Source organism: Ranitomeya imitator, chromosome 1 (assembly GCF_032444005.1).
Source record: "Ranitomeya imitator isolate aRanImi1 chromosome 1, aRanImi1.pri, whole genome shotgun sequence".
In the NCBI taxonomy this organism is placed as follows: domain Eukaryota; kingdom Metazoa; phylum Chordata; class Amphibia; order Anura; family Dendrobatidae; genus Ranitomeya; species Ranitomeya imitator.
The window spans coordinates 1,185,142,549-1,185,157,925 of record NC_091282.1 but is presented as its reverse complement, the minus strand read 5'-3'; the positions used below and the strand labels follow the sequence as shown (position 1 = coordinate 1,185,157,925).

At 46.5% G+C, this 15,377-nt stretch overlaps 1 protein-coding gene across 3 annotated transcripts in view; it reads right to left on the bottom strand.

The window, feature by feature from the left end:
* AFAP1 (actin filament associated protein 1) overlaps nt 1-15,377 on the bottom strand; it is a 127,811-nt gene that overhangs the window by 64,382 nt on the left and 48,052 nt on the right. For all 3 annotated transcript variants that reach the window (XM_069744773.1, XM_069744774.1, XM_069744771.1), the window contains exon 2: nt 1,027-1,155. In XM_069744773.1, the coding sequence (XP_069600874.1) occupies nt 1,027-1,155 (129 nt within the window). The remainder of the gene's footprint in view (nt 1-1,026; nt 1,156-15,377) is intronic.

The following is a 15,377-nucleotide window of genomic DNA, read 5'->3' as shown; positions in this document are numbered from 1 at the left end:
CTCGCTTTCCCTGGATCACCACCCCACTTTTCTCTGATTGACAGATCTGGCTTCTTAGAGCCAGAGAAGAACAAAGATAGCTGGAAAAAAGGAGCCGGGAAGGTGTACTTAAATGTTTGGCTTTGCCATGGGGCACCGAGCGCCTGTACTTGGTTTGAACAGCCATTCTCTGCTGACAGAGTCTCTTTAATTAATAATCAAGTAACTCTTTAAAGGGAATCTGTCGGCAGGATTTTGCTATATTTTGCTATATAATCTGATAGCAGCATGATGGAGGGGCAGATACCGATTCCAGCGATGTGTCACTTACTGGGCTGCTTGGTGCAGTTTTCATAGAATCCTTGTTTTCTCTGTTGCAGAGCTCTGAATGCTGAGCTATGTATAACCCCGCCAACAGCACTGATTGGCTGCTTCCTGTGTACACTGTTATTGTCAGTAAGCTGCCAATCGGTGGTAAGGGGTGGGGTTACATAGATTCGCTGGACTAACATACATGTGAGACCTAGTCAGGATGCGAATCTCCTGCTGATAAAACACAAGATTGTAGTGAAAGTACAAAACACAGCCTAATAAGTGACACATCGTTGGAATCAGAGTCTCTTACTCTATAGTATGCTGCTATCAAATTACACAGCAAAACCTGCTGACAAATTCCCTTTAAGCCTGCTGCCAACTAATTACGCTATGTAATTAGGCTGCTGCTGTTTAGGACAACAGACGTTGGACTTGATTATTTTTCTTCTCTAATTATACATGTTTCGAGAGCCCCCTTCTTGTCAGGAGTGCTTGATGATTTACTTTAAGTGTTCGCTTTCTATCCTCGGCAGAGATTACTTGATATTAAAACATTGCGGCATGTAATAATGGCATTGTGCAATGATGGGATCGCGTATCAGGCTGATCCTGCAAACTGTGCGGAGATAACAGGCGTAAATCACCGTGACAGTCCCATCCTCTGCGAGGCATTAGGACGTGCTGGGTTAACCACAGAGACAGCTTGGCTTGGCCGGCAATCGTCTCACTGACCTTTGGATGACTGTATCCTTTGCAAAATATTGCTTATGACAGTCTTTTTCTCTTTAACCGTCGTCGTGAGATATTCGTGGTCGAGCAGTTGCAGAAACAAGCGCAGCTCCACGATCAGCTCCTCCATGTCTGCAAGAAAAATGACCAAAGTTATAGAACGTTTCATCACAAAGAAAAAGAAAAATGTTCGGAAAAGCAAAAGAACCGGTGAGTCTCTCATACAAGTGAATGGTGCGGAGCTGCAGCACCCTCATGGAGGAGGAATAAACAAGACCCCTTCATTCTCCGACCTAGATGAATGTAGCCAGAGCATCCGATGTTCATTGTGTATGGCGGCGGTGCCACAATGGATTACAATGGATTTGACATGATGGTTTTGGCTAAAGCGCCACCCAGCTACAACTTTGCTTCCATTTACGGATGCTCAGGATCCTGGGAACAGGCAGCGGTGTTGACAACTCAAGGTGGGCAATGGTGGTGCTTCTAGAAAATTATACTCTTTGAGGGATTCCACCGGAAACCACAACTCACAGGTGTCTACCTTGGATATTTGCTGATCGGAGGAGTATCTGGGCCGAAGTCACGGAGTCTGGAGTGGGGCGGCGCTGCGGCACTAGGCACAGTCAAACTCGTGTCTAAATAAACAATCAAGACCCCTTCATTCCACTGTCCGAGCTGTAGATGGCCGAGAACATTAAATGAATGTTGCTTCAACCTGTCGATTTCCTTTTCTTTTAGGACAAGGAGTAGTGAATACATTTGTTTACGGCTTTTTAACAGGGAACCACGGTCCACCAGTGAGAAAACTGGATCTTTGTGCCTTTGTCAACTGGACCACAAAGTAAGATTGCAGATTACACTGTGGTAAATGATTTTTTTTAGGGTATGTTGGGGCAACAGAGCAATATTAAAGTGAATCCGTCGGCATGTGTTTGTCATGTAATCCGAGAGCATCATGATGTAGAGGAAGAGACCCCGATTCCAGTGATATATCACTTAGTTTGCAGAGTGCAAAAGTTGTGATAAAACCAGTATTCTCTGCTGCAGATCTAGCAGAGCTCTGAATGCGGAGCTGTGTATAAACCCGCCCACATCACTGATTGACAGCTTTCTGTGTATAACCCCGCCCACACCACTGATTAGCAGGATCCTGTGCACACTGCACACGGACACAAAGCTGATAATCAGTGGTGGGGGAAGGGATGGACCAGGAGGCACGAGACACCTAGTCCTGATAATTTCCTGCTGATAAAAGAATGATTGTACTGAAACAACAGCTCACAGCCTAGTAAATGACACATCACTGGAATCAGGGTCTCATCTTCTACATCATGCTGATGTGAGATTACACAGCAAAACCTGCTAACGGATTCCTGTTAAAAAGATTAGTAAAAAAAAAAAATTCTGTAAAGTAGTCTGCTCTGTACAGCAATCAATTCCATCGCAGAGGAGGGCAAGAACACAAAAGTTGTTTTACTGCTGCCCTGTGACACATTGCCCCACAAGAAAACCAAACCCTGGAAGGATCTGTCTTTCCTCCTGCTCCTCCCAGAACAGGGCGGATTAGCTCAGCCGCGGGGCCATTCTCCATTCTACGGAGCAGTGTAGGTGCCACTATTGAAAGTATAGAAAAGCTAGCACTGTACATAACTACAGGAAGCACCGAGGTAAACTTACCCCGAGCCCCAGCGTCTGAGGGCACTCCATGCGGCCACATAGGACGCCACAATGATTATTAATGGCCGATGGCAGGTTACAGAGTGTGCATCAAACCTTCAGTCGCCGTTATGTACCTTTCCAACTGTTCCGAAGAGGAGACCAAAAGGTGCCAAGTATCCAAGCCCCAACACAACCCCAACACACCCCACAACATGCACCCCTCTACACCCAAAACAGACTCTCCCCCCACCTGTTTACAGACCCCAAACTACCCTTTTACATACTTCAGACCAGACAACCAGAGACTCTTCCTCTTCCCATTCCTGTGTATGCCCTCAGGTGCCAGGCACAGCGACAGACCAACAAACTGTCTGCAGTGGGATCTGGGAGTGAAGCGAGGAACCGTCTGCAGTGGTATCTGGGAGTGAAGCGAGGAGTCGTCTGCAGTGGTATCTGGGAATGAAGCGAGGAGTCGTCTGCAGTGGGATCTGGGAGTGAAGCGAGGAACCGTCTGCAGTGGTATCTGGGAGTGAAGCGAGGAACCGTCTGCAGTGGGATCTGGGAGTGAAGCGAGGAGCCGTCTGCAGTGGTATCTGGGAGTGAAGCGAGGAACCGTCTGCAGTGGTATCTGGGAGTGAAGCGAGGAGCCGTCTGCAGTGGTATCTGGGAGTGAAGCGAGGAACCGTCTGCAGTGGTATCTGGGAGTGAAGCGAGGAACCGTCTGCAGTGGTATCTGGGAATGAAGCGAGGAGCCGTCTGCAGTGGTATCTGGGAGTGAAGCAAGGAGCCGTCTGCAGTGGTATCTGGGAGTGAAGCGAGGAGCCGTCTGCAGTGGTATCTGGGAGTGAAGCGAGGAGCCGTCTGCAGTGGTATCTGGGAGTGAAGCGAGGAGCCGTCTGCAGTGGTATCTGGGAGTGAAGCGAGGAGCCGTCTGCAGTGGTATCTGGGAGTGAAGCGAGGAGCCGTCTGCAGTGGTATCTGGGAGTGAAGCGAGGAACCGTCTGCAGTGGTATCTGGGAGTGAAGCGAGGAACCGTCTGCAGTGGTATCTGGGAATGAAGCGAGGAACCGTCTGCAGTGGTATCTGGGAGTGAAGCGAGGAACCGTCTGCAGTGGTATCTGGGAATGAAGCGAGGAACCGTCTGCAGTGGTATCTGGGAGTGAAGCGAGGAACCGTCTGCAGTGGTATCTGGGAGTGAAGCGAGGAGCCGTCTGCAGTGGTATCTGGGAGTGAAGCGAGGAACCGTCTGCAGTGGTATCTGGGAGTGAAGCGAGGAACCGTCTGCAGTGGTATCTGGGAGTGAAGCGAGGAACCGTCTGCAGTGGTATCTGGGAGTGAAGCGAGGAGCCGTCTGCAGTGGTATCTGGGAGTGAAGCGAGGAACCGTCTGCAGTGGGATCTGGGAGTGAAGCGAGAAACTGTCTGCAGTGGTATCTGGGAGTGAAGCGAGGAACCGTCTGCAGTGGTATCTGGGAGTGAAGCGAGGAACAGTCTGCAGTGGTATCTGGGAGTGAAGCGAGGAACCGTCTGCAGTGGTATCTGGGAGTGAAGCGAGGAACAGTCTGCAGTGGTATCTGGGAGTGAAGCGAGGAACCGTCTGCAGTGGTATCTGGGAGTGAAGCGAGGAACCGTCTGCAGTGGTATCTGGGAGTGAAGCGAGGAACAGTCTGCAGTGGTATCTGGGAGTGAAGCGAGGAACCGTCTGCAGTGGTATCTGGGAGTGAAGCGAGGAACAGTCTGCAGTGGTATCTGGGAGTGAAGCGAGGAACCGTCTGCAGTGGGATCTGGGAGTGAAGCGAGGAACCGTCTGCAGTGGGATCTGGGAGTGAAGCGAGGAACAGTCTGCAGTGGTATCTGGGAGTGAAGCGAGGAACAGTCTGCAGTGGTATCTGGGAGTGAAGCGAGGAACAGTCTGCAGTGGTATCTGAGAGTGAAGCGAGGAGCCGTCTGCAGTGGTATCTGGGAATGAAGCGAGAAACTGTCTGCAGTGGGATCTGGGAGTGAAGCAAAGAACAGAAACAAGTTGGGGGGAAGAAAAAAAAATGTTGCCCTCTTACGCAGGTGTGGCCCTTCAATGTTGGAGCACCGCCATGGTCACGTTTCCTATCCCTCGTGTTTCGTGTCCACCCCGTATACAGGTTTCTCAGCACTAGGTTTGTGATCCGCTTTTCCGTGTGCTGAGGTTTTGTGCGAACATGTGTTGGGCTGTGACAGACGTCTGGGGGTGCCAAGTTCTAGCTACATTGGATGGTAGAGGGTTAATATTAGCTGATAGCATGAAGTGTGACTGGGTGGAGATACCCAAGAGAGGGATAACTAGGTGGATGTAGAAGGCCTACAGTCAGGGAGTGAGTCGCAGAATAGAGCGCCACTTCTCAGGACTTGTAGGTGGAGGTCAGACACCTCAGCCCCAGGTGACATCTGAGAGAGGTTGTTTGCCTGTATGACTATCCTAGGGACAGGTCCTGGGTCATCCTGTAAACACTGGAAGGAGAAACCCCATAGTGAGTAAGAGCAAAGGAAAGTCTAGATGATTTCTGCAGTGTCTCGGTGAGAGTGACGTGTGGTTGTGAGATGAACCAAACCGCTCAAGAATGGTCACCAAGAATGTGGCTAGTGACTGCTCCTGAAGAGCAGAGAGGAGAAGTGATGGAGAGGGGTGGCAAGAGCCAATGTGTGCCACTGCAGAAGAAGGCTGGGGAGAGTGAGGATGTGTATTCTGTGTGTCTGCCATCCGAAGCAAGACCATACTGTGGGGAGCGTGAGGTCTCAGTGGTCAGAACATGGTGAACAAGAGTTGGCGCCTTCTGAAGCAGTAAAGTTTCCAGTGATTAGTAAAACGGTGTCCTGTTATGCTGTTGAGTCGGAAGGGACCTCCAGGGTCATCGTGTCCAACCCCTTGTTCAATGCAGGACTCACTAAACCATCTGACAGATGTCTGTCCGGCCTCTGTTTGAAGACTTCCATTGAAGGAGAACTCACCACCTCTCGAAGCAGCCTGTTCCACTCAATGATCACCCTCACTGTCGCCACTCACCATACCTAGCAACCCTTACAAGCTCCCTCCCTTAGTTCTTCCTGGCAAAGAAAATTACTACATTTTATAAGTATTATAGACCAAATCTGTAGGTATCACTATAAGGTTGAGTATTCACCCTGTGCTGTAAGTGGTCACCATTACCGACTAGGCAGGAAGTAGCTAGCGTCTCCTACTACTCAAGATCCAACACACATGGACATGGCTGACACCGAGAAAAGAATTGGCATCGTGGGCTACACTGTGACCACCAGGCAGCAGCTGATCATGGCTGCCCCAAATGTGATAGCCCAAAAAGCAAAGTCCTACAGGCCAGAACATCCTCGCTCTCCACCGTCTGAATGTACGGGGCTGATATATGGTCAGTCCTCAGCGCCGTTATTAGGAGGCTACATCCAGTTTTCCATGACACAGATGTAATAATGTTATCCAGGTGTCAGAAAATCAAGAAAATTACGCCGTCCATATGTCTTACATAAGGAGGATCAGCCGGAGTATTAATGGATTAGTGACTACACAGGGTAAAATAAATACACAGCAAGAACAAGAAACATTTCTCTTCTGGATGTCAGGCCAGACATGGACCGTAGGCGAATGCAACCCCCACAATCCGAGAGACTAAACTGAGGAGCAGAAGCGACAGTCTGAACGGGCCGGCCCTGTTATAAACCCAGAAGGACACGAGCACTGGGACTCCGCATCATCGCTCCAGCGGCTGGTGGTCACTGATCTGCAGGACCCCCAATGAGAAGACAACCCAAATATTGTGTAAAGGATGATCACAAATAATAAAGAGGAATTGCCCCGATCACAATTCTGACCCATTCTAGAGTCTGTATCTCTGGAGGACCCAATGGGCCGAACATTACATGGACGGATGATGTCAGCAGTAACGGTGTAATGCTCCGCTTGTCCTGCTGTGGCGCTACAGAAAAAGTGAAGGGATCCACAAAGTTTACAGTGGATCACTGTGATCGATGAACAGCCTCAAATCACTCTTATCAGAGACTAAAACTGGACGGTCTAAAGTGGGAATAATTAACGAAAGCCCCTTATGCACAATAGTTAGCTGTCAGAATGATTGTTCAGCCGACCACCCTCTCTCACAGGGTACAGAGATCTCCTCCTCCTCCGACGGGGCAGAGATTTCCTCCTCCTCCTCGAGGGGGCAGAGATTTCCTCCTCCTCCGAGGGGGCAGAGATTTCCTCCTCCTCCGAGGGGGCAGAGATTTCCTCCTCCTCCGAGGGGGCAGAGATTTCCTCCTCCGAGGGGGCAGAGATTTCCTCCTCCTCCGAGGGGGCAGAGATTTCCTCCTCCGAGGGGGCAGAGATTTCCTCCTCCTCCGAGGGGGCAGAGATTTCCTCCTCCTCCGAGGGGGCAGAGGAGCTATTCCTCCTCCGAGGGGGCAGAGATTTCCTCCTCCACCAAAGAGGCAGAGGATTCATCTCTCCTCCGATGACGGGGCAGAGTTTCTCATCATCCACAGTTTCCAGGCAGGTTACCATTAATTTTCCCATTTTTCAGTGTATTTGCTCCTTTCTGCACGGTGCTAATGATCTCTCTATTTTGCAGCACAGATCATTGCGTTGATGTCATGTTAATCAGGATCTGAGCCGTCTCCGCTGTCTGCTTCTCCTTAGCGATTCATTATGTGCTATGTCCGATTTCCTCCTTCGCCAGATCCTTTACCTGTACAGTAACACATCATTTAAGCTGACCCGCTAGATGTAATGCAGTGTGTCAGGCCTGACCAAATCCCACATGGAAAAAGAGTGAGGGGCTTCACATGTTCCTCTAGATACTCCGACACTTGAAGGGAGGGGGGTACAGAGATTTATGTCCCAAGTAGTCCGCACCGGAGCGCAGGGAGAACACAAGGAGCAGAGGATGGCTGCAGGGACAGAGGACAATAACGAGCAGACAATTCCTCAGATCGCTTTCTTCTCTCTTTTCGCTCCGTTTCTAGTAATGCACATCCGTCCCACAGGGGACGTCAGCCTGCTTTCTTACACACTCATGGCTTTATGACAAAGTCGTTTTGAGATTTTGACCTCTAATCATTTTTTCTTTTTTTTAATTCCAAAATTGGAGACGAGTTTAATGGGAAAAACAAGGTGTTAAAATGTGACTTTGGTAACATCACGCACCTGTGTAATGTCTAGTGTGCGTTGGGCAATAATTCTCTATTATTTCTCACCATTTGCTCTAATGGAACTAAATAGCCCTTTTTCCCCCACACATCTGCAGATTAAAACGTACAGGGTCACTTTCATCTCCAGAGATGGATATTACCTGGCGGTGCTCGTAAATACAAGCAATTCTGCAGTTTACTGTTTATTAAAAATGTCAGCCGTTCTCGAGATATTGACTCTTGTGCATTCTTTTGTTTACAACTCGTTGCCTAGGAGACTGACCACCACTGCTGCTGTCTCGTTTGTAAGCACTGTGCTGAAGCTAGCCGGAATTAAGAGGTAACCGCGCTCCAGCAACCCTGGTCAGCTTCAAGACAGGGTTACAAGCTCAACAGAGAAGGTTTAAAGTGGTCTGCATGTTCTGCTATCTAGCAGCGGTGGTCGGTCTCCAAGGCAACAAGCTGTAAAGAAACGAAAGGGAAATAATCTCAAGATCAGCCGAAACTTTTAACAAGCAGTAAATTGCAAAATTGTTTCGATTTATGAAGATGGGAATAACCCTGTAAGAGGGAATCGGTCAGCAGGTTTTTACTGTGGAATCTGACAGCAGCATGATGTAGGGGCAGAGAGACAGATTCCAGCTATGTGTCACTTACTGGGCTGCTTGCTGCAGTTTTGATAAAATCTTTGTTTTCTCTGCTGCAGATGTAGCAGTTCACTCAATACTGAGCACTATATAACCCCGCCCCCCACCACTGATTGGCAGCTCGCTGACGCAGAAACCTGCCACTCAGTGGTGGGGGCGGGGTTACACAGATTAGCCTGACTGGCCTGCACGTTACCCTTAGTCTTGCAGTGATAATCTCCTGCTGATAAAACACTGATTGTATTGAAACTACAGCACACTACCTAATAAGTGACATATCTGGAATCAGACTCTCTGCCCCTACACTATGCTGCTCTCAGAATTTATAGCAAAAACCTGCTGACCGATTCCCTTTAAAATTCTCATCTGCACAAGGTGTGGTGGAAAAATAGGACATTTCGATGCCTTAGAGTAACCATTTGTCATTTATTTCTTCCCAACATCGGCTTTTAGGTGATTGTAAATCAATGAGGCCCGCTGAGCATCGTTGGCATCATCGGTATGACTGATCAGGAGACGCATTGCGAGTGTGAACAGCGTCTTACACTAGTCTGATGCCTTGTAACATTGGAAGAATCAAGCTGTGGGCTGAAAAGACAACCTGGCTCCCAATAGAGGCCGCGCTGGCAACCTTCTGGTCTCCGCAGATCCTACTTTAGGACATTTCTCCTGCTCAGATGGTCAAAGAGGCGAGTTCCAGGGAGGACAACACTCCCCATCATCCATATATGTGTAGACGAGGGTAGAGATGACCGCAGGCACATCAATATTTTACAGAAAGTGGATGGTGTGTTAATAATCAATGCTCTTAGGGGGTAAGCAGCTATCCAACCTATTTTTGCCTGTAGGACATTATTGCAAGAGAGCTTGGCTGAGTAGATTACACAAGAAGGAAAACACACAGCAAGTCAGCAGGATCTAGGAGCAACATGGCAGATGTGACAACCTACATGGTGAGCTGCAGCATGTGCTACATGTTCACAGATCGACCAGAAGAAGAATCCAATTTCACCTGTCAGAAGTGTAGACTAGTGGCCCTTTTAGAAGAAAAGGTGCGGGGTCTGGAAGAAAGAATAGCAACTTTGAAACTCATCAAAGAGAATGAAGACTTTCTAGACAGAACAGAAGCATCTCTACTGGTCACAGAAGGTGCAAAAAGTGTCAGAGAACCACCAAAAGCAGATGAGTGGAAGCATGTGACCAAAAGAAGCAAGAAGACCATGGAGAAATCACCAACCACACAACTGAAGAACCGATATCAAATCTTTGTAGAGGATGAAGATGGCACACCTAAGAATGAAGCAATACCAGCAAGCAAAAAAGAAAAGGGCACACAGCAACAAGTGACAGCAAAAAGTACAGCCAAGAAGCAACGAAGAGTGGTGGTGGTGGGAGACTCACTACTGAGAGGCACCGAAGCAGCCATCTGCAGACCGGACATAACTGCAAGAGAAGTATGCTGCCTTCCAGGTGCGATGATCAAGGATGTGACCGATAGGATACCAAAGCTCTTCAGCTCCAAGGACGTCCACCCATTTCTTCTGATACATGTTGGCACCAATGACACGGCAAGGAAGGACCTACCGACAATCTGCAAGGACTTTGAAGAGTTGGGGAAGAAAGTAAAGGAACTGGATGCACAGGTAGTTTTTTCTTCTATCCTTCCAGTAGACGGGCATGGCACCAGGAGATGGAACAGGATCCTTGATGCAAACAACTGGCTAAGACGATGGTGCAGACAACAAGGATTTGGATTCCTGGACCACGGTGTGAATTACTGGTATGATGGACTCCTCGCCAGAGACGGACTACACCTCAACAAACCTGGGAAACACACATTCGCCAGAAGACTCGCTACACTCATCAGGAGGGCGTTAAACTAGAAGAAGAGGGGACGGGAAGAAAAACATTAGACTCGAACAAAGACGACCCAGGAAAACATACTCAGAAGGGAGGTAAGAACATTTCTAAAACAATCCACAGTGAGGACATTGGAACAAAACAAAATCCTCTAAACTGCATGCTCGCAAACGCCAGAAGCCTGACAAACAAGATGGAAGAACTAGAAGCAGAAATATCTACAGGTAACTTTGACATAGTGGGAATAACCGAGACATGGTTAGATGAAAGCTATGACTGGGCAGTTAACTTACAGGGTTACAGTCTGTTTAGAAAGGATCGTAAAAATCGGAGAGGAGGAGGGGTTTGTCTCTATGTAAAGTCTTGTCTAAAGTCCACTTTAAGGGAGGATATTAGCGAAGGAAATGAGGATGTCGAGTCCATATGGGTTGAAATTCATGGAGGGAAAAATGGTAACAAAATTCTCATTGGGGTCTGTTACAAACCCCCAAATATAACAGAAACCATGGAAAGTCTACTTCTAAAGCAGATAGATGAAGCTGCAACCCATAATGAGGTCCTGGTTATGGGGGACTTTAACTACCCGGATATTAACTGGGAAACAGAAACCTGTGAAACCCATAAAGGCAACAGGTTTCTGCTAATAACCAAGAAAAATTATCTTTCACAATTGGTGCAGAATCCAACCAGAGGAGCAGCACTTTTAGACCTAATACTATCTAATAGACCTGACAGAATAACAAATCTGCAGGTGGTCGGGCATCTAGGAAATAGCGACCACAATATTGTGCAGTTTCACCTGTCTTTCACTAGGGGGACTTGTCAGGGAGTCACAAAAACATTGAACTTTAGGAAGGCAAAGTTTGAACAGCTTAGAGATGCCCTTAATCTGGTAGACTGGGACAATATCCTCAGAAATAAGAATACAGATAATAAATGGGAAATGTTTAAGAACATCCTAAATAGGCAGTGTAAGCGGTTTATACCTTGTGGGAATAAAAGGACTAGAAATAGGAAAAACCCAATGTGGCTAAACAAAGAAGTAAGACAGGCAATTAACAGTAAAAAGAAAGCATTTGCACTACTAAAGCAGGATGGCACCACTGAAGCTCTAAAAAACTATAGGGAGAAAAATACTTTATCTAAAAAACTAATTAAAGCTGCCAAAAAGGAAACAGAGAAGCACATTGCTAAGGAGAGTAAAACTAATCCCAAACTGTTCTTCAACTATATCAATAGTAAAAGAATAAAAACTGAAAATGTAGGCCCCTTAAAAAATAGTGAGGAAAGAATGGTTGTAGATGACGAGGAAAAAGCTAACATATTAAACACCTTCTTCTCCACGGTATTCACGGTGGAAAATGAAATGCTAGGTGAAATCCCAAGAAACAATGAAAACCCTATATTAAGGGTCACCAATCTAACCCAAGAAGAGGTGCGAAACCGGCTAAATAAGATTAAAATAGATAAATCTCCGGGTCCGGATGGCATACACCCACGAGTACTAAGAGAACTAAGTAATGTAATAGATAAACCATTATTTCTTATTTTTAGTGACTCTATAGCGACAGGGTCTGTTCCGCAGGATTGGCGCATAGCAAATGTGGTGCCAATATTCAAAAAGGGCTCTAAAAGTGAACCTGGAAATTATAGGCCAGTAAGTCTAACCTCTATTGTTGGTAAAATATTTGAAGGGTTTCTGAGGGATGTTATTCTGGATTATCTCAATGAGAATAACTGTTTAACTCCATATCAGCATGGGTTTATGAGAAATCGCTCCTGTCAAACCAATCTAATCAGTTTTTATGAAGAGGTAAGCTATAGGCTGGACCACAGTGAGTAATTGGACGTGGTATATCTCGATTTTTCCAAAGCGTTTGATACCGTGCCGCACAAGAGGTTGGTACACAAAATGAGAATGCTTGGTCTGGGGGAAAATGTGTGTAAATGGGTTAGTAACTGGCTTAGTGATAGAAAGCAGAGGGTGGTTATAAATGGTATAGTCTCTAACTGGGTCGCTGTGACCAGTGGGGTACCGCAGGGGTCAGTATTGGGACCTGTTCTCTTCAACATATTCATTAATGATCTGGTAGAAGGTTTACACAGTAAAATATCGATATTTGCAGATGATACAAAACTATGTAAAGCAGTTAATACAAGAGAAGATAGTATTCTGCTACAGATGGATCTGGATAAGTTGGAAACTTGGGCTGAAAGGTGGCAGATGAGGTTTAACAATGATAAATGTAAGGTTATACACATGGGAAGAGGGAATCAATATCACCATTACACACTGAACGGGAAACCACTGGGTAAATCTGACAGGGAGAAGGACTTGGGGATCCTAGTTAATGATAAACTTACCTGGAGCAGCCAGTGCCAGGCAGCAGCTGCCAAGGCAAACAGGATCATGGGGTGCATTAAAAGAGGTCTGGATACACATGATGAGAGCATTATACTGCCTCTGTACAAATCCCTAGTTAGACCGCACATGGAGTACTGTGTCCAGTTTTGGGCACCGGTGCTCAGGAAGGATATAATGGAACTAGAGAGAGTACAAAGGAGGGCAACAAAATTAATAAAGGGGATGGGAGAACTACAATACCCAGATAGATTAGCGAAATTAGGATTATTTAGTCTAGAAAAAAGACGATGAGGGGCGATCTAATAACCATGTATAAGTATATAAGGGGACAATACAAATATCTCGCTGAGGATCTGTTTATACCAAGGAAGGTGACGGGCACAAGGGGGCATTCTTTGCGTCTGGAGGAGAGAAGGTTTTTCCACCAACATAGAAGAGGATTCTTTACTGTTAGGGCAGTGAGAATCTGGAATTGCTTGCCTGAGGAGGTGGTGATGGCAAACTCAGTCGAGGGGTTCAAGAGAGGCCTGGATGTCTTCCTGGAGCAGAACAATATTGTATCATACAATTATTAGGTTCTGTAGAAGGACGTAGATCTGGGGATTTATTATGATGGAATATAGGCTGAACTGGATGGACAAATGTCTTTTTTCGGCCTTACTAACTATGTTACTATGTTACTATTATTTATGGTGCTTATGATTCACAGACATTATCGCTGGCACCATTGGGGCTCACACCCTAAATCCCCCATCAGTAGGTTTTTGGAGTGTGGTAGGAAATCAGAGAACCCAGAAACTCACTGACCCCAGTAGGAGGACGGGTCACCGGGACACAAGGTTGTCTGACAGTCCCATAGACCGAAGAGCAAGGAGCAAATCTAAGAATTCTGGTGCTTTACAGCGGATATCAGTAATGATGAAGATGACAAAGAAATCAGAAATTACTCCCAAATCTGACAATATAGAGTCCATATTAACGATGGTGGCCCGATTCGAACGCATCGGGTATTCTAGAATATGCATGTCCACGTAGTATATAGCACAGCCCACGTAGTATATTGCCCAGTCACGTAGTATATTGCCCAGATACGTAGTATATTGCCCAGTCACGTAGTATATTGAAAAAAAGTGGTTAGCACTCACCAAACCCGATGCTGTAAAAAGTCTTTATTTGGATCTGTGGAAGCGCATGTAGCGCAAAACAGCTGTCATCCTCCAGACATCATGTTCTCCCTGTCCATGTCCATGTCCAAATAAAGACTTTTTTACAGCATCGGGGTTGGTGAGTGCTAACCACTTTTTTTCTTTTGCTTTTGAATTATATATCTTTTTGGTTGAGCACCCCTTATGCCCATGCATTGAGTAGGAGGGTATAGGGGCTGGTACAGCATATTGTAGCACGCCGATAGGTGATCGCGAATGACAGCAGTGCGGGTATACTTTGGTTCTTCTTTTTTTGGACACGTAGTATATTGCCCAGCACAGAGCCACGTAGTATAGAGACTTAAATAAAAAAATAAACATACTCACCTTCCGAAGGCCCGTTGGAAGTCCTGCTATACTCACCATCCGCCGCCTTTCTCGCTCCTCGCCACGCTCCCGGGACCGCTCCATTGCAAGTGGCAGCTTACAGTCCCGTCCCAGGGCTGGTGTGAGCAGGACCTATGATGACCGTCACATGACCGTGACATCACGGCATGTCCTTGTCGCACACCAGCCCTGGGACGGCACCGGAAGCTGCCGCTTGCAATGGAGCGGTCCCGGGAGCGTGGCGAGGAGCGGCAAAGGCGGTGGAGGGTGAGTATAGCAGGGTTTTTTTTATTATTATTATTATTTTTAACATGACCTATTTTTACTATTGATGCTGCATAGGCAGCATCAATAGTAAATACCGTAGTTGGGGACACACAGGGTTAATAGCAGCGGTAACGGAGTGCGTTACACCGCGGGCCGTTACCGCTGCCATTAACCCTGTGTGAGCGGTGAGTGGAGGGGATTACGGAGCGGGCGCTGGGCAGTGAGTGCAGGGGAGTAGGGGAGGGACTAATTGGACTGTGGCCGTCGCTGATTGGTCGCGGCAGCCATGACAGGCAGCTGCCGAGACCAACCAGCGAACGAATAACCGTGACAGAAGGACAGACAGACAGACGGAAGTGACCCTTAGACAATTTATATATATATATACACATATATATATATATATATATATATATATATATATATATATATATATATATATATATATATATATACATACATATATATATATATATATATATATATATATATATATATATATATATACATACATATATATATATATATACACATACATACATACAGACTAAAGTGGGCCGCGCTCGGTGATATCGCGGGTCTTCGTTTTGTTAGACACGTGCTAGGGAAAAAAAGAACGTCCCTCCTAAGTTTTCCCGATGCACTGAACCCTTTACATGTTACTGTTTGGCTAATTCCGGGTCTCTGTATATACAGATAGGTCCATATATATTTGGACAGAGACAACATTTTTCTAATTTTGGTTATAGACATTACCACAATGAATTTTAAACAAAACAATTCAGATGCAGTTGAAGTTCAGACTTTCAGCTTTCATTTGAGGGTATCCACATTAAAATTGGATGAAGGGTTT